Source organism: Chaetodon auriga, chromosome 12 (genome assembly GCF_051107435.1).
Source record: "Chaetodon auriga isolate fChaAug3 chromosome 12, fChaAug3.hap1, whole genome shotgun sequence".
Classification (NCBI taxonomy): Eukaryota; Metazoa; Chordata; class Actinopteri; order Chaetodontiformes; family Chaetodontidae; genus Chaetodon; species Chaetodon auriga.
Window position 1 is genome coordinate 11,585,001 of NC_135085.1, and position 20,370 is coordinate 11,605,370.

The window sequence follows — 20,370 nt, forward strand, 5'->3', positions numbered from 1 at the left end:
TTACATTGGTATCTTAATTCCTGTGATACTCATCCTGTGAAATCCTCCAATAGTCTGTGTAATGTGGGGACACACATTATAAATGTCTAGTGCTCCACTTCCCTCCTGCTCGCCTCTCACGCTTCAGTGTTTTCTGCCTAGATGTTCTGCTGCAGTAAAAGGAAGCCGCAGAAGAAAACAATACAGCATAATTGTAACAGATATAATATGAAGCTCATCCAGGTTTAATTGAAAACTCAAAGAAATGTTATTAAAGGCAATTGGGTGATTTAGTTGATTGGCTAAGCACATTAAATTAACACTAAAGAAAGTGGAGACTGTGTGTGATTTAAGGTCCATAGTTGTGTTCTCAATTAATCCACCATGACAAATGTAATATGTATCTACTAACTTGGTTATACATTCAAGAAGTGAAAGAAATACTGATTACATTACAGTTAACTTCATTTTAAAAGGCTAAGAGCGCTGCACGATCAGAGAATATTTTGTAGCTTTAAGTGATCTTTCTGAAATGAACACCAGACTCGAAACAATTTCTGCCTCCACTGTGTTTTCCAGATTACACTTACTCCTGTTCTATTGATTTCCAACACAGAAATGTGTCTTTTTACCTGCTTCCCTCCAAAAGAGACTGCACACAGCTGCACAATGGCACCCATGGAGCAGGTCAAAACTCAATGTCTTGTCACCAAGAGTGAACAAAACAAGCGGCACAAATTGCAACAGGCTTAACCACACACACACACACCAGTCGCAAGGACAGATTTTATGTGCTGCCATACTGTATGCATGTGCTCAAAAGCTGCGTGTGTTATCCCGTGTGTGTGATGCAGACCTCTTTGCAGGTACCGGGGACCCCAGGCAGGCTGTTACAGTCCCTCAGGGTGAATTTGATCTCAATGTAGACACGCTGCGCTCCTTCTCGGCTGATGTGGCGTGTCCTCAGCCAGTTGTTCTGGTTGGCCTCCATGACGTTGCACACCTGGTAGGTCCTCATCGGGGTGTTCCTCTCATCCATCACACTAATCTCCTCCCACTGAGGATGAGAGAGAGGAGTTTTAGAAAGAAAGGAAAGAGCAACTAGATGAAAAAAGTTGTTTATTTCACTGCCTTAAATATGAAATTTCTGAATGGATTTAACATCTTCCAGATGTACATTTTTTTTGATGGAGAGTAAAAGAAAGGGATGGAGGGAAAGAGGAAGGTAGAAATCAGAGCGAGGTGGAGAGGGTGAGTGAAGGAAGTAAGAAGATGTGGAAGAGATGAAGAAAGAAAATAGCAAAACGCTGAGAGGGATGTGAAGAAAGAGTGGAAACAGGTGGAGGAAAGAGTGGAAGGTTAGAGAAGGTAAGTACGATGAAGAGAGGGAGACAAGAGAGGAGGTGAGGGCTGCGGTGGAGTGTTTGCATTGATGCAGGAAGTCCTTTCAACGAACACATAAATTTCAAATCAAAGACTAAGAGGATGTGCAGCCAGGGCAGAGCGACGTTCAGCAGCACAGGGCCGGCTTGACAACAGCACCACTCAGCTGTAAGATCGTCTTATTTCGTCGCCAGTCAATGGACAAAGGAGATCTCAGTCCAAAGACTGCTTATGAGGAAACTGGGCCCAAGTTCAATCAACTGTGGTTTTGTGTAAACCCAACGCTAAGCCTGCATGCTCTGTTTTCATGTCTGGGTGAATATGAGTGATGATCTGTGTCAAGATGACTGAAGGACCGTCTTTGTCTGTGCTTCACGTTTGCAGAGAGAGCATGTTTTTTCAAAAGTGAATGCGTGATTTAAGAGAGATTTAAGAGGTAGGAGTGTGTGCATGAGAGAGACACACAGAGGGAGAACGAAGGAGAGAGAGCGAGAAGGAGTAGGTAGGACAGAGCTACTTTGTCTCCCGTCATCTGCTACCATCTGTTTCCACTTCTGACTAAGGCAGTAATTGAGAACACTTCTCGCATGAGCAGGAAAACATTTCTATCTACACACACATAGACAAGCACACACACACACACACGTATACCATCACAGACACACGCACACACACACAAAGAGAAAGAACGTTTCTATTCCTTAAAGAAAAGGAAAATAAACCAACATGGTTTCAGTCTCTCAAGATATCTGATCCATTGGAAAGCTAACTGAATTTTCTTGGACACACACACATATGCAAAGACACACACATACACACACAGGCTGGATGAGTCCTAGTTTGCGGTGAGGGATGAGAGGACCACCATCTTTGTTCTGAGCTTCTGTCATCATCTTAAGACGAAGCTATAAGCTCCAGAGTGACGAGCATGGATCGCCTTACAGTAGTCAGGCCATGTAAACACACAGACCGTCAGACAGAAGTACTGGCCTGAGCAAATACTGTATACTCACACACTCACGTGTGCGTACACACCTGACCCACAGGAGTAACTACCTGTCATCCCTAACGTGTTCTGAAATTCAAATGAAAGTCAAATGCTTGATGAACTGAGAGGTGAGGAGAAAGAAAAGAGAGGAGACGGGCCAGTAAAAAGCACCAAAGGCAGCAAAAAAAAAGGCAAAGAGAAACTTTCAGACACGCCGAGTCCAAGCTGTGGTTGGATTCTTGAGGTTAATCTGAAGTGACGGCCCAACAACCCGGCAAAAGCTTGACGCATTTCACCTCCGAGTCCTGAGCACTAAAACAGATCTGCATAAAAAACACACATTCTCACATCGACTCGCACACTCTCTGCAGCTCTCTCGCGCGCTCAGATGCCTTTAATCCCCACAGAAACGTCTACTGTGTATGAACTGGAGCTCGGACAAAACCAACGCTTGATCTTGACCCAACAGTCCTTCAACTGCAGAAACAGACAGAGGGAGGAAAAAGAAACGCGGGAAGAAAGAAAGAGGGGACAGAAGAGTGTTTACACTGCTGCAGTCAGCTGACACAAACGTCCCTGACAGCCAGTTCAGAGCTTTACATTTAAAGGATGTACCACTGGAGTCGTGCTCCACATCAACTGAGAGTCACTGTGATCAACCACACTCGATTCAATTAAAAGAGCAAAATACGAGCCGGACAGAGGAAGAGAGAGAGAGAGAGAGAGAGAGAGAGAGAGAGAGAGAGAGGAATGAATGTTGGTAAATTACAGGCGCGCCTGGCAGCTAAATAGACCCATCTGTGCAGAGCCGAGACCAGTCAGACATCACAGGACGGTCGCACACACCCACAGACACACACACAAACACACAAAGCTGAGTCCCCAGGGAGTGGTGATTAAAGCATTTATGGGAATAGTCATTGAGGGATAAAGAGGGCTTTATGATGTCTTTGTTTATTTCTTTGTAGGCAGAGTTTGGAGTGGCTGGATTACTGCCACTTCCTGGTGAGCGACTTATTTCCCCAGTTGGCGAGTCTGTTCATTGTCACTTTTGCTTGGCGTAAAGCACAGGTGTGCTTATGAACACGAAAACAACCTGCTCGCCTCCGTGTTTGCTAATGATACAGCGCCGCTTGAGAGAGAAATCTATAAAAAAAACACAACTGGGAAAATGTTTGGATAGGCTGACTCACACACGCACAAAGTGAAAACTGTTGCCTGTGTTAGTTCAGTCTGAACACTAATTAACATTCAGAATGAGACCCTCCTCCCTGAACCCTCAATCACCTCGGCCAATCAGCACGGAGCCCGCTTGATTGCTTTGAAGTGAAGCAGAGACGTCGGATCGGGGTTTAAGTTCAACCATTCACCAGCTTAACATAATATCCCTCCTTCTGCAATCATCTGACGGGTACACCTACAAGGACATAATTGGCCTCTAAATTCTAAATGTGGCTCGCTGGCGGGATGGAGGAGGAGTGGGGAGGGAAAAACAGAGATAGAAGATGAAGGCGGTGGGGGGGGGCAATGAGGGCTGAGGAGCCTCCGGGGGAGTAGAGATGCTGTGGGGCCTCCCATTTTCAACATCATTAAGACGTATCTGTTTTGTGTCCCTCACGAGGAACACCCCCGCTCAGTGACAGAAGTGGGTCGCTCCACGGAGTCTCAGGCACATCCGGCCCTGCACGGCTTGGATTAAGTGTGACCTGCGGGGGTCAAGTGTGGTTTGGGACTAATTCAGGTAGACAGTGGTCTCAGATTGGTGGGAATTGCCTCTTGCTGAGACCATTCTCCAGGTTTAAAGTTCAAAGGTCAACTAGATAATCCCCCTGATATGAAACATAAGAGCTTCTCACAGCCCTGGCACCTTTCTCCTCTCACTCTGTCACTCTCCTATCGCTCTACATCTCACTCCTCATTTTTCTCCTTCTTATGTCCTTTGAGACATACAGTATGTTTAATTACATTAAACAAATGGTACTGTTGCCAACATGACTGGCAGCCTCTACTCGTCTCTGGACTCTTATTTATGATGTATGGCAACAACTTAGATTTAACCAGAAAATTGCTTGTTTGTATTTTTTAGTAAAAAAGAAGATACATTTATTAAAGTGCTAAAAAAAAATGCTGTCTGTTCAGGAGCGGCAAGTACATGCATTTAACTTCAGAAAGCTAAATGTACATCTTGCACAAATAATCCCGTAGATCTTTTTTTTTTTTTTTTTATGAGTCGTGAGGTACTGAGGAAATTCAAGCTGTGTTGGCACGGTCTTCCTCAGGATAGCGCGGCGAAGTAAAAAAAGAAGTTGGTGACGTGTTGGAGATGTGCTGGTTTCCACAAACCACAGTAAGAGCTCGTCATCCTCAGCTCTTCATCTAACTGCTCGCTGTTTCTACTTATCTCCCCCTGCAGTATTTACAACTGATCTTCTGACCAAATAGTGCAGATTTCGTCCACACAGTATCTTGTTGCACGGACCTGTTTTTGCTTCACTGACTCTGTGAGAAATATATTGCAATTTCCTGTAGGCGCCTCACAATATTGAAGTGGACTACATGTCCATGAAAACATGGAATAAAAACCAATAAAAACCCGCAGGTACAGTTTATGACAGACCAATCAGTAGGCAGGTGTGACAGCAGATGATGATGTAGGTTGCCCTTGTTTTCACAAAGCATTGATATGACAGTGCACGGCCTATTTTAAACCTAAAACCTCTGAAATGATACAGCTCCTTGTTTGAAATGAAGAAAGTTAAAGCTGTTTGCTGCTCCAGCTGCACTTGCTTTGTTTTGCTTTAAGTCTGTTTGCCCTCTAGCTGGTTTGGAGAAACAAGAATTTTATTTTATGGCAAAGTCACAGCTAACTAAAGAAAACTGTGTGCCTATTTTGGGGAGCAGAGGCGGTTATTTATCTCATACAGTTTTTGCCTCCCGCTTTTGTCTCTGTCACTGACAGTGACTCGACTCAAAAATAGCGAGGAGGATTATGTTTATCTCCGAGGAAGATAACATCGCCTTCATCGTACCACAAGACAAAATCAGAACAAGCTTTAACCAATTTAATCATTTCCTTGGTCAGATAAAACAGCTGATAAATGTCGTGGCTGACCCCAAAATAAAGAAACTCGACGATGACGCTCTTGTTTTTACAGCGTCTCAGTTGATGCCGTGTCATCACAGATCTGTTTAAACAACCTCAATTCCAAAAGAGTTGCAGATGCAATGTGATCATTTCAAAACAAACAACGGTTCCTGATTCCATGCACTAATATCCATTATGTGTTCACTAAGTGCTGAACCTCCCTGCTTCCTCGCTTGTGAACGACTGAACCTGTTCAGGATGCCTCTTTCATACCCAACCATGATACTCTCACCTGTTACTAATGAACCTGTTTACCTGTGGAATGTTCCAAACAGGTGTTTTTGGAGCGTTCCACATCTTTCCCAGTGTTTTGCTGCTCCTGTCCCAACTTGTTTGTGTTGCTGCATCAAATTCAGAATAAGCAGATATTTACAAAAATCAATGAAGCTAAAGAGGTCAAACACTAAATTTATTGTCTTTGTGCTGTTTTCAGTTAAGCTTATGTCAAAAAGGATTAGCAAGTTATCGCATTCTGTTTTGTTACTTTTTTCAGCACAATCACAGCTTTTTAGGAATTGGGTTTGTAGCTTTTTTTCAGCATTTGTGGACACATTCAGGGAGGAGATGCCAGATCTCCGCCGTGTTGACAGCTCATGAAAAAGATATACAGGATGGAGTTTATTATATATTTTTTACTTCCCAGCCAACACATTTCTTTGAGAGTAAACTAACAACACATGTTCTTTTGCGGGCCATGATTAAGCCACCCAAAACTGAACCACATTTCAATAAAAGTAACTTGTGTACTCTTTGGTTTTCAAAAATTCAATTGAACCTTTTGGCTTAGCCACACATGGAACAGATTCTTTTCTTCTATAAGGACCTTGGTGAGGAACGAAGAAAACATACACAAACATCCACAGTATGGCCACACAATCAGAGCATTTCACTGAAGTGAACTTGATACCCTTTCTTGCCTGAGAAAATAACCTTGCTTAGCTCTACTCACTTCAGCTGCCTCTCTGCTGCACACAACCATGAAACCGCGTGTGGCATCCTGCAATTTAACACACCGACGTTGAATAGTGGAGAGGAAGTGTGACTCAAGGGGAATAGAATTAATTCAGTGCCATTCAGCAGCTCCTGTGCTAGAGTGACATACAGAACCCACTCTTATTTCTTTATTGAATGCACTTCGTCGTTCTTGCTCTCTACGCTCTCGCTCTCGCCCTCTTCCTCTCCTCTCACTTCTCTGTTGTCATTTTCTGATGCATGGTGGCTGCACTCCACACTCCCCTGCTCCCTATACCTGCAAAAGGCTAGTTACGCAACCCTCCCCCCCTGCACCCACATGCAAATACCACCAACATGTACACAACGTCCTCCTCTTACGTAAGAATATTTACCCCTCCACCCCATCACTTCACTCCATCCCAAAAATCGCAACCCGTAATAAATGGAGGCTCCAGTGCCACAGCATTTGCAGCGCAGCGGAAATAATTTGTAAATTCCCCCTGCAGACTCCCGATTTAGCAAGAAGCGCTCAAGAACCCAGTGCTCTCTAAAACACACACTCCAGTGCTGCTGCTCGCTCTGAGTCCCTGAAAATAAAACTCAACCTGCTAGTTGTGATCAGATTGATTCTTTTGGTGCCAGCTGTGGCATGAAGAGAGGATGATTTCTTGATTTGTGCATGTGTATACTCACCCCCTCATTAGGGTAAGCCTCCCAGCCCAGGTCGGCCAAAGCTGACATGGAGTCCAGCAACGTAACTGCAAGAACACAGAGGAGAGGGAACGAACATGTTAACACACACACACACATATTTCCTATAAAGAAAAGAAAAAGTTTTCCATATCCAGAGTGGAGATATCGCTGGCTGGAAAGCATCACACAACCTCAAACTGTACTCTTTACCTCCTCTACAAAGACTTTAATGCTCATACAAGGACGTCTTTTGTTGTGTTGAGTACAACAGCGGTAGCATCACAAGTAGTGGTAAACCCATAATTTCAGCTTTAAGATTACTGTGGTTGCGTTGCAGCTGTTATGGTTCAAGGGGACGCAAAGTCAGTGAGTGAAACAGCATCAAGGCCCAGCGGCGAGAGTATATCTTACAGTTACATTTACATTTTGGATGTTTAAGTGACACTCCACCCAAAACTTCTCCTTTGAGCATCAACCACTCATGCCGCAGTCTGGAAAGAAATGCTGTTAAACATCTGAAGCTTGTGTTTTTTAAGGTGAAAGGACGTCAAGTTGTATCGAGAGTGGTTACGATGACATTTTCATGAAACAAAATCAAAATGTTTCAAAAGATTCTTCAACCTCAGCTGCGCCACAGTCATCTCCTTAGCTGCTCATCCGTATGCTCGCTATATTATTAGATTTTTTTTGCCAACATATGGCTGCTTTTGTCTTAATGCTCATCACCCCGTCGAGCCCACGAGCAGACACGTGTTGGTTTGCACAAATTAGAGCAGGAGCTTCCAGCTGTTATGGTGGTCAGATGTGCTTTATCCAGCTCAGTCACTGGCTCGAACAGAATGATACAGCAAGAGAAATTTGAGAAGTTTCTGTCAACATTTCACTTTTTCCTTCAAAAGGTCAGTTCACCCAGTACAAGAACAAACAAAAACACGTTTTTTCACTTATCCAATGTATACAGACTCTTGTCTTACTCCCAAATACAATGGAGGTGAATGGAATTCAGTGTGTCGTACTCAATAAATGAAAAATTGCATTCAAAGTCAAAAGCCGTTTATTTTGTCCAGGTTACTCTGGAAAAGTCAACAAACCTCTCTGTGAACACTCCTCAAATGACTCTACTGAGGAAAAACTGTTGACAGCATGGTCTGTGGATTATCCAAACACTGTTTCTAGAAATCTGTAAACCTTGGCACGTAAAACTGAATCCATCTCTGTGGCTGGATAACACTGCTGGCTAAGTGAGAACGAAGTGAACTTCAAGCATTTTATCAACAACTTTCCAGCCTAAAAAGTGTTTAATACTACAAAGGATTAAGTGTCACTTAAATAGAAAAATGTCATGCAACAGTAGACTGACTGTGCATTTGCCTGTGAGATGCATGTGCTGTTTCCTGTTGTGTGATCGCTGTGTGGCAGGAGGAAGTGGAAGGCGGATGCAGGAAGGTGAGAATGAAAAGCGAAGTGAGGAAGGTGGCAGGCTGACCAGCGGGAGGCATAATGAAAACCTGCTCAGATTCTGGAGTGACGCTCCCCACCTGTGTGTGTCACTTGTTAGTGTGTGTGCATGTGTGTGTGCTTGTTAAGGTCTTGGCTCAGTCAGGTCCTAATCAAGCCTTCAACACCGCTGACCATCAATATTTAATCAGCATCCATCTGCAGAGACTGCTGCTTCTCTCTTTCTTCTCTCTCTCAATCACACGCATTGTGGCCCTCGCACGTTTTCCTCCCTCTATAGAAATCTTTGAACCTATACGTTCAATCCACAGATCCCAGATCAGACGGGTGAGTCGCTGACCCGATGCAATTAAACTGACTGCCTCACTTTAAAGCACCACACTTTCATATTCCCTCCAATTTTTAAAAGCAGTGACCTGGAAAAACTATTCCAAAGTAAAAAGAAAACAGAGTTTTTCCTCCTGAATGCAGATGAGGCTAATCACTCAATTTAAAAGTGCCTGTTTACAAGCCCCTCTGTGTATCCATACTGCCTGTAGGCATTACAAAAGGACTGTAAAATTGGTCCAACCTCCTCTTTTCCAATCTTTCCCTCTCTTTCTGTTCCTCTCGCACTCATGCTGTTCATCAGCCCTTACTGAATCCCAGCCGTTCTCCTCCGCTCAGCACACCGTGACAGCAGGGAGGCATGTCATGCTGTATTAGTGAGCGTGCATGTGCGTATGCGCGTGTAACTGCACACGTATTTACGTGCGTCTGCGTGAGAAAACAGCGACAGAGGAAATAGTGCACATGGCATAATGAAGCAGAGAGAGAGCGAGGTAGATTAAATGAGAGGGATGAGGCAGGAACAGTGGAGGAGAGGTGCCGAGCAGCAAAAGGTCAGAGGCAGCCTGCAGCCCGTGTGTGTTCAGAGAGACTAAAGACCATTTAGACTGCTTTCCTCAGCTCACGGGCATTTGAGTGGCATACGAAAATAGGGCATAATAGCGCAATAATATAGGATTTCAGGTGAGGCAAATGCATTCTCTCTCTCTCTCTCTCTCACACAGACACTTTTCCTGCTCAGAGATAAAAGCTACGTATGAACAAGGTTTGTGGAATTTAGGAAAAACTGTCTGTTTCACATGCAGCCGGTAACGTCAGTGATATTCTCTGTGACTCACTCGCTGTAATGCCTTTTTAGTGGGATTCACAGAGCGTATAACTGAGTGCAACCTTAATACATTAACACCCAAATTACAAAAAACATATTCTGATTTACCCCCAGTCTGCATCGAGGCTTACAGACAGTCTTCAGTTTTATTTGGGATAATACTACTACTGCTGAACAAACTGTCGGTGGTGTGTTCTGTGGGAGATCCTGTGGAGGAAAACGTGACTGTTTTTATTCACTCCAAACAGCCAATTTACCGACTGTACAGACGTGCTACAGTACAGACAGCGACCGAATGTGTGTCTGTTTACGTTCTGATCTGATCCCAGAATTCACCAAGAACTTCAGTCGTCCTTGTTATTTCCCTCCCGTCTCTCTCCCTCTTCCTCTTTCTCGGTATGTTTGTGAAGTGGCATTCAATAAACCGTTGGAATAAGCACAATGTTTTCAATTTCCAACTCCCCCGTCTCACTCTATGTTCTGAAAGACATTTGTTGTTCTTGTTTTCTGTAGGAATAGCTCAACACTTTGGGAAACACGATCATTTGTTTTCATCCTGACAGACAGGTGTGAAAATCGATGGGTGGTTAGCCTAGCTTAGCATACAGATGAGAATCAGGGGTGAACAGCTATCCAAAGATCAGAAATCTGCTCTCCGGCAGCTCTAAAGACATTATATGTTGTTTGTTAGTCAGCACATGCACAGAAATGTAAAAACACCTGAGAGGCTCTTGTAAGGTTAGTCCAATATTTCTTGGCGAGGCTAATCTCCTGCTAGCGCCACACTTCACACAGCAGCGGCTTCAGTCTTCTCACCAGAAGGCAGACAGGCATCGCTCCCCAATCAGAAATCTCAGTGCCATTCTCCGAAACTCTGAAAACAGATCCTTTAAGATACCTTGTAGTGTCTGGAGTCGCTCATCCTGTAGAAACTGGCCTTAAAATACCGTCTAGTAAGCGAATGCGTTGCTGAGGCTACTACATATTCTGAAGCCACTTTGCAGCCCGCTGGGAAAACACACACAAACATAAACCTACACATCAACACTTTTTCTCCTCTCCTCACACCTCCTGTCAATACCACTTATCACCTGTAATCAATGACTGGACTCATCAATTATGTATTAGCTATAGCTTCCTGTCTGCTGACACAGCCAATATGCTTATAGGCTATATGTGTGTGTGCGTGCCTGTGTGTGTGTTTGTGTGTCAAAGATGAGGTGAAAACAGAGAAATAACAAAAATACATATTTTTCTTCCCAAAGTGGGAATGAAGCCACACCTCTACGTGTCCATCCATCCGTCTCTAAATGCTCCCGCCCTGTCTCGCTGTCTCGTTTCCTTTCACCGGGGAATTGGCTAAATTGTGTGTGTGTGAAATCCAAGCCTGGGCCAGGCCAGCTTTGGCCCGGGATAAAAACACCAAGCTCATCACTCACTCACTCAGGCCAGGCTCATGTTCGATCTAATGACCAGTCTGTCTCTCTCTTGCACACACACATTTGCGCACACACACACCATCTCCAGGTTGATGAACTGCTAAACATGATATGTCATACCCACAGTGGAGCGCCTTCCAAATTTCTGCACAACATGGAAACAAAAAATCTATCCGCTGTCACGGCTTTCCTCATGCCTTTCAACCTGAAAACACTACTTCCACGAAAACAGATTCACTCAGGGCCACACACACACACACACACACACACACACACACACACACACACACACACGCATATCTAATTTTTCCCAAGCTTTTCTTCACGGGTCATAAATGCGCAGATCACATGTGACCTGATTACTGTGAGAGTTGTTCGGTTACAGAGAGACATGCTGTCGTATTGATTTTCAGCACCAAACTGTGAGGTTTACATTCTGAGAGTGAAAGATGAGGAGGAGGAGGAGGAGGAGGAGGAGGGTGTGAATTTGCTGATTAGAAACAAAAGCAGCGAAATGCTGAAACCGCAGCGACAGTACATACAGCATGAAGAAAATACAAAACATTTTCACTCTCTTTGTCTCCTCTCTGTCTGCGTCTGTCTTGTTTTTCTTCTCGCTCCTGTTTCCTCCCTCTGGGGTGTCCCTCTCTCTTTTTGTCTTCCTCTCTTTTCCTTGCTCCTTCTGTGTTTGTTTATGTCTCTCTGCCGCTCTCTCTCTCTGGTTGGTATCCACTGCTTCAGCTGGGCTGCAAGAAGCTGTGATCCACCTGCCAAGAATCAAACAGTGCTGCCAACAGCCAGACTGGCACACAAAGAGACCAGGATGCTTACACACACACACACACACACACACACACACACACACACACACACACACACACACACACACACACACCTTAGGATGGTGCCAGTGCCGCAAAGAGAAAGACTCCTCAATAAGACCACCACGCACACTTAATATAGAGTACAATATGTGACTACCTAATGAGTTCAGAAGATCTTTTCTGCTCAGAACAGGAAATATTACATGGCAACTGGTCGACATGATGTATCATGAAGGGGCTTGCTGACACTACATTCAACATGCTGATACCACATTTATAAACCTCTTTGTTTGTTCCCTTTTTTTTTCATTGCCTTTGGATGTAAAAAGCCAGATTTTTGGGAAAAAAAAGACCAGATCAGCTTAAAGAGATTTTCAAGTAGGTTTTATGTCCCCGCACACCAAGAAAATGCTGACGATCACAGTTTACAGTAATCAAGGTCCTCTTGTGGCAGAAAATCTTCCGCTAATAGAAAGTGAGGAGAAAAATGGGGAAACAATGCAAACACGATGCTGATCATTCCTTTTAAGGACAATGATGTAAATAGATATGCGACCGTACCGCAGTGGTTGTGTTGCAGATGGTACTTTTAAATCAAACGTTTTTAATCCTATTTTCTTCTTCTTCTTGTTTTTCTCAGTAAACATGTTAATGTATTTTCTTGTTCTTTGAAAAAATAAATGAAAACAGAATTAGTTAAGCCCTACAAATTCAGTGGGACAACAGTGCAAAATAATCTAAATTAAAAGAAGTTGCTTTCACTTTGCTTGTAAAAACAGAGTGTACAGAATGTATCCATATCAATAAATAATGCACACAAGGGCCCAATGTGTGTTTCATGATGAAACACAACTGCTAGTTTCATGTCTGCATGCTAAATATCAAGCTACGGCCAGCAGCTGCTTAGCTTAGCTCATCTTAGCATAAAGACTGGAAACAGAGGGAAACTGCTAGCCTGGCTCTGTCAGTTTTTGCATGAATTAAACAAAGATGAGCCTCAGAGGTGCTGGCCTGCAGACGGTGCTGGCTTTGCACACAGGCAGGGAAGCTGTTTCCACTCTTTACTATTCAAGCACACGCTCTAAGCAGCTCAGCCCACACCGTGATAACTTACTGCACTCAAACACACGCGGATGCAATAAATAAAACAGCTATACAACTTTACACGAGTACACACACACACACACACACACACACACACACACACACACACACACACCCAGTACCTCAGTATTAGTGCCGCCACACACACGCAGACCTTCCACTCCACTGAAAGTGCAGTTCAACGACTGAGAGTGTTGTCAGGGCAACAAACGGGCGGACGGAGAGCAGGATGAAGGAGTGGGAAGAGTTGAGCTCTGAACTTTAGGAACAAACTGCCGTCGCACCAAGTCTTCCTCTCCTGCTGTCTTTTCATCAGTCCTCTCTCCACTCATCCACAAACCACCAGAGGCTCTCAATCACTCTTTCTTTTCTCCCTCTCTCTCTCCTTCTGCGTCCTCATCCTCTGGTCATACTATTTTTATCAAAGCTGTGTGTTACTGTATCTCCTTCATATGCTTACCACCAGTGCCTTCTGCTTTCAATTAGTTTGTTATACACAGTCCTCTTTCCTAGAAGATGCTTTTACTGGACTTCTTCCCGTAAGACGAGGGGAGGAAGTTCTGCTCTGTGCGGAGGAAACATTGAACATTAGTCCATGGCGTCAGATGAACTGTCTTGTCACACCCTGCATTTGAAGCTTCATTTTGAACTCATTTCAAGGTCTGTGCAGTGACTCTGTAACCAGATTTCAGGGAATGTGAGAAAGAATTTTAAGCCAAAACACTATTATGACTCTATCATCTGCTGTTTGTGCATGTGGGATGTGTTTCCCCAAAAGCAGACATATCTCAATCTGCAATATTTTTAATTTCACGAGTTTTTTGTGGTATGAGGTGGGATTTCAGAGGGAAAACGTTCTTTTTTGAGTGTGATATCTGTCTGCAAACTGAATGTGTCTATGAATAATTCAGTGGATTTAAATTATTATAATTCTAATGCTAATTCTACTTTGATTCAGCTCAATTGCGTCTGCTTTCTAACTTCCCCTTCAGTTCAGAGAAACGTAATGCTGATCCTCCACACTGCCACGAACACAAAATTAAATTCCTCTTTGGGTTGGACTGAATTGTAAAGATTAACCACAGTACCCTATAGTTGTACTAATGAGTGACAGACAGGAGCAGATCACTGGAGGTAGTTGCTGTCAAACACAATAAAATTCAATTAGCTTTGCATGCATAGCTAAATGGTAGTTCATGAGCCGATAGAAAAGTGGATCAATGCATAATTAAGATGCACTTTGCACTTAAATTGCAAAATGAAGCTGATTTAAGTTGGACTGGATTGATTTATTTGCTCGTGAATGTTAGTTTGTCATAAGAAATATCATTCAACTCAACCATAACAAATCTGAGTGTGTATATATTCACACTAGTGTGCTGGTTCTTAACATCAGACCTGTGGAAAAGCACTTTTCTTGCCTTTACGAAACTCAAATATGTCAGTATGAGGTTATACTGGGAAAGAAACGTGATTGTGTGACATGCAAGAGAAGACACTGACAATCAGGAACCTGGATGATATCCATGTATGAATCATGTGTATGCAGATCCCAGTTTACTTATCATATCACTGGGATCGTGTGCATGTACTGTACAGATATTCCACACGATCTTTAATCACAGACTTGCCAGTAAATCTGGACACTTAATATATTAGCTGGTTTAGAACAAATGTGATAGTAGACATAAAAATAAACTGTGATGATTTATTGACACACTGTCCATGCAGTGCAGATGTTAAATGATAAATACTCACGTCAGCGCAAATGACACATTGGTGAGAGAGTTGCGATAAATGATTAAGATCAAGTCGGCTTTAATCAAATCCTGAACGTCTTGTCCAAAACAAGTAAAAATTTAAGACCAATGTATCAGTTCATTCTGTTTTTATCATATGTTTTCTCTCTGTTGAACAAAATGGAAGTCTGAGCCAATTAACCAAGCCAAATGTTGAAGAATTAGACAAGACAAGCAGGAAAATACATCTACATCATTTATCTGAACTGTGAGGTGGAAAATGTAAGACACTAACCCGATTCCAGGTAAAAATAAGCCAAGAAAACAGCCATGAGATGTCCTCTGCACCGCAGTCACAGATGGGTAAAAAATGTGACGATTGTTAAGAAGCTGTTTTTCAAGGCGGCTGCCTTAGTGAAGTGATTTTTAAAAGGGATGCACATGGTTTATTGAATACCTTACTCTCCAAAGCCTTGGAAAAAAAAAAAAAAAGCCCAGGCAACCCAAAAGGCAGATGGTGCGCAAAGCTAAAAATGTTTACGAAAATATTCATGTATGTGATGTACTGTACCTCGTCAAGCTTGCATTTTTGGACCTCCCTCCCCCTTCTGCTGTGGCAGAAAGCACATTAGCCTACTCTGCTATTTCATATACACTAGCAGCACTAGCAGAACAGAAAAGATGCCACTCTGACAGAGTATGACAGGAGCACTGCCCTAGTTTGTCGCTTGAAGAAGCTCTGGAGTGTGTGTGTGTGTGTGTGTGTGTGTGTGTGTGTGCATGTGTATGGTTTGTCTGCACGTGCTGGTTGAATGCTTACAGTGTTGAGCTGTGACATGCAGTCAGATCCAGACACTTGTTTTTTTAATAAGCTTCTTCCACCAGTATGCCAACAACTCATCAAGGGCAAGGAGCAACAAACACACACACACACACACACACAACCATAACGACATGCACAAACCAGACCTTGAGAATTCAGAAACAACTTGCAGCACAAACCACAGACACATACGCCTCCACACACTCGCCTCCACATGCGCTCAAACTGTGACGCATCCCACCATTCATTTAAAGACCTGAATTAAAATAGCTGGTGAGGAGTGAATAGAGTGAATGAGCAGTGACAGATAACGCTTTTTTTCCTTAATAAGACAGCACAGCTAATTCTGCAGGAGTGTCTTTGTCTAAATCCTCCCTCCTCCAGTGCGTGTGTTTGTCTTTTTCGGCTTTTTCGTGACCTTTCTTGTGCTCCGTTAGTTCTTGTGACATTCAGACCACACATACACACACAGGGCTGTCACACAGTGGTTGGTCACAGGAGGGTAAATTGGCCTGGAATCTCAGCAGTGGAGACGGTTAGGAAATCACATGTCAGATAAAAGAGTGCTTAGACAGGTTGCTACTGTTGGTACACACACGAAACATGTATACACACACACACACACCTACAATAATTGTCTGTCTAGCAGCTCGTCTGTCTGCCCTGCTGCCTCTGTCAAATCAAACTTAACCCACTTTGCACTGATGTGGACACCACTGAGTAGTAAACTGAAAGACTGAACAAGCGTAACTTAACAAAACACTGAAGCTAAAAGGCTGCGGGGGCGTGGACGCACTGCAAGGACGTTCATGAGGGAACCATCCTGGCAAAGCCCCCCAAACCAACAGAGACATGTTTGTTGGCTTGGCCCTGTTTGCTGCTGTTCAGTTTTGTCTGGCAAACCACTCCAGGACTCATGGTCTCAGCTGATATCCAAGCATCGACAGCATAAGCTCTGCTTGTGTCTCGAAAGGAAAGCCTGGAAGACAGAGGTCTGCAAATCAGTGTCAGCAAAGGACAGAAAGATTAGCATTTGGGACTTGCAAGAAGGGATCTGCAGGAGTGTACATACAGTAAGAAGCCGCAGTCAAAACAAAGAGTCCTTCGAACAAAATACGTAGGTTGTCATCGCCATCATCAAACTGTTAAAAATGGCTGATGAAAAAGCTCTTTTCAGCGTTTTCTCTATGGTTTACACTTGGCTAAGTTGGCTGAAACTTTTTTGGTCAGGGTTGGGGAAAGACCTCGGTCATGTTGTCGGCTGTTGGCAGGGACCGGGATGGGAACAGCCGTCTCCAGTATCCAAGCTGAAAACTTCGTACCGCGAGCCACCCACTGATACTGCGCTCCAACCTCAGGCTACTTCTGCCTGTGCTCCTGTGAGAAAACACTCCGAGTTTGCGATGCTAGCAGATGTTGCCTGTCAGGAAAACATCAACAAAGGCTGTTTTTCAGAGTTTGAACAAACAATGCCTCTGTTTGCAGGTGAAGACGGTTTCAGTCACGGAGGTTGTGTATTTCCCAGCTGTACTTGGATATCTCAATCAATTTCAAGCATGCATTCAGATACAGAACATACGCTCATTTTCACATTTAGGAATCTTTTCTTTAAAGTAAAGTAGACCTTGAAGTTGTATGAATGTTTCCTGACAGTTAAACCCCAGCTTCTCAGGCATTTTTGCTCTTGAAATGCCTTCAGGGGCGTTCATCAGCAGCAAACTGATTGGAGCATCAGTCAGCAAACACACTATATCTACAGCTGACCCCAAACCTCGGCTGTTTGTTTGTGAATCTGTTTAATGCAGCCTTTCACAGCCAAGGCTGCAGAGCAAACAACACGAGGAAAACAGAGAGAGAGGAAACAAGCAGACTCAATTTAATCACAGTGTGTGTGTGTGTGTGTGTGTGTGTGTGTGTGTGTGTGTGTGTGTGTGTGTGTTAGAGTGGTGGAGAGTGGTCAAGGCCCAGTGATCAGTGATTTGACCAGCAGTTAAGGGCTTGTTCAGAGGGGGAAGGGGTCACTTATTCCAAAAATTCACTCCAGCCATCAGACATCATACGCCGAGAGAAGGCTTTCTTTGACATTAATGAACTCTGTGTCTGACAGAAATCATTCAGGCTTGTTGCAGCTGACTTTTCAAGTTTGGCTCTGCAGCTGGTTAAGACACACACATGTTCAATGTTGGGAACAGACATAATGTGTAAAGTTAAAGATCTTCTGGATCAACTTGTGGAAGGCCTGTGCCTTTTACTTTAGAGCTGAGTACAATCTGTCATTTGTGTCTGTATTTGCCTCAGGGTTTGTTTGCATTTGTACTTTAAAAAACTAAATGTATGCATATGTGCATGTCCAAAGCTTCTTGGCCGGGGAAAGTGACTTCTAATTCAGCAAATGAGATATAACGTGTTAATTAGTGAGCTTTCAAAGCTGCTGGTAGGCGGATTCTTTTACGCTTGGGCAGAGACTGCTAGCTGTTTCCCCTGTTTCCGGTCCTTCCGGTGCTATGCTAAGCTAAGCTATCCAGCTGTTGGCTTCAGCCATAACTTAAAGAAAGTGATATTGATCTCTCAGCAAGGAAGTGAATACACGAAATGTCGAGCTGTTCTGTTAAACATGGACAAAAGCACTCTCAAAGGGTAAATGTTTCAGAGCAAACCGGAAAGTGATTTGAGTTTAAATTTGTGGGGCTGAATAGAAAAACCATCAAATATAACAAAGGCTCTGTGAGAGCTGGTATGGCTGCTCTGCTCAATAGAGCGTGCAATAATGAGTTATTCAGTTTGTTTAGAACTGTGTCCCTTTCTTTGTTCTCATTATTTCTTATGACTTTTGTCTTTCTCTCTCTGTCTCTCTCTCTCCCTCTCACACACACACACACACACACACACACACACACACACACACACACACACACACGCACACACGCACACAATGAATCCATGAGGTGAAGCCCTCACAGCAGAATCATTCTCTGTCACAGAGCTGTATTTATAACCCCATCTATCAGCCAGCCCCAGGAATACATGACACTATTCTCTTGACCAAGACCAGCAAACTGCCCCCAGCCGAACATGTGTGTCTGTGTGTGTGCATGTATCCACGTGTGCCTGTGTATGGGCCTGTCTTATGCAGATGTGGGAGCTCATTACAGAAACCATACAGTGGCTCATGACTCCTGCTCAACTGTTACACTGCTACTGGAGGTCAGAGAAAGAGACAGAGGGAGATGGAGGAGAAGAAGAAAAAGAAGACAACGGCACAACATCTGAGGAGCGAGAAGATGGAGGGCAGGAGGGAGGCTGAAAGAAAACAGAGGGCAGATATGAAAGAAAGGGATTAGAGATAGGCCGGAGTGGAAGAGGCAGAAAAGAAAAACGGGAGGGTGCTCGCTGCTGCTCTCTGATGAGAGCGGAGATCTATATCCTCTTCTGTCCAAGGTCATGGTTGTTACATGGGAGCGGAGCAATCTCTCAGACTCACACACACACACACACAGATATGCACACACTTAATGAGGTATGGCTCTGCCGATAACTACAAGCAACCATTATGGATTAAAGCAATTAAACCAGAGGAGACCTTTGACCCAACATTATACCACAGTCAGGATCTTGTGTGAATCATAAGACGGGTGTGCTTTACATACTGTGCGCTTGCCTCTGCACTAACTGCTCGCCCTCATCTTAACCTTACTAAGCAATACCGCCAATCCGTCCCCCAGCACCCTAAGGCCAATCCAATGAAAAGCAAGTGTGCTGTAGTTCAAGAGCAATTACAGATACCAGCAAACCTCAAGACTATAACATGAACCACGGTTGAGTCATGTTTTTCTCGTGTTTCCTTGTTTTCGCTCTCCTTTTCTGCCTTCTCTTGATTATTATTTCAATTATTTTTTCCATTTGCACACAGCTTTCAGGCAGACTTTGGAGTTAAATCTTTCATTTACCTCTATCAATATACTCTAATCATCAGCAGCACAGGGCTCCAGTCATGCTTCCTGAGAGTGTTTTCTAGGATGGAGGAGGTATGTTTAGAGTCAGCAGTGATAGTCTGCTCCTTTGCCTCCACCACGAATCTGCACGAGGAGGGCATAGGTGCAAAAAAAACCCAAAACAAAACAAAAAGAGAGATGACACATGTCGTTCCACTGCGGAGGGCGTAGAAGGGCTACAGAAAGAGAGTAAAGGAGGGACGAGAACAGCAGGACAAAAAGGAACCATGGGAGACCTGCGAGCATCCACCCTGCTGTTACATCAGTGTGCCCTCAGGGTTCACACAGACGGTGCGTTGGGCTCCCTCTGCTGGTGCACAAAGACTCCTCCACTCCTCTTCCTCTCTTTACTGTTGATAACAAAGACCCTCAGTGGATGCTCTCCATCACAACAACTCATGAATGAACACATTTGCACCACATCTCATATTCCCCGGCCTGCAGTTCATAGCAGTTTCAAGCCATTCTATCAGTTCTTCTGAGAGGACTGTGTTCCGCCAGTTCACCCTCACCAACTGTGTTTCCTGTAAATGCCAACAATTTTGGAGCAGATCAATAGCTCTGGTAGTAAACTAAGCTTGTTGACAGCTTAACACTATTTCCCTTTCCTTCTATCAGCTCTATCAAAGGGACTGTGTTCTTAATTGAGCCTTGAGAGCTGTATCTTTTATGACAGCCTCGCTTGTGCTACTA

At 43.8% G+C, this 20,370-nt stretch overlaps 1 protein-coding gene across 2 annotated transcripts in view; it reads right to left on the bottom strand.

Annotated features, from left to right (window-relative positions):
- LOC143329725 (ephrin type-A receptor 3-like) overlaps window positions 1-20,370 on the bottom strand; it is an 83,784-nt gene that overhangs the window by 61,255 nt on the left and 2,159 nt on the right. For both annotated transcript variants that reach the window (XM_076745747.1, XM_076745746.1), the window contains exons 2-3: window positions 7,143-7,207; window positions 836-1,036 (exon numbers count right to left, since the gene is read on the bottom strand). In XM_076745747.1, coding sequence (XP_076601862.1) covers window positions 836-1,036; window positions 7,143-7,207 — 266 coding nt within the window. The remainder of the gene's footprint in view (window positions 1-835; window positions 1,037-7,142; window positions 7,208-20,370) is intronic.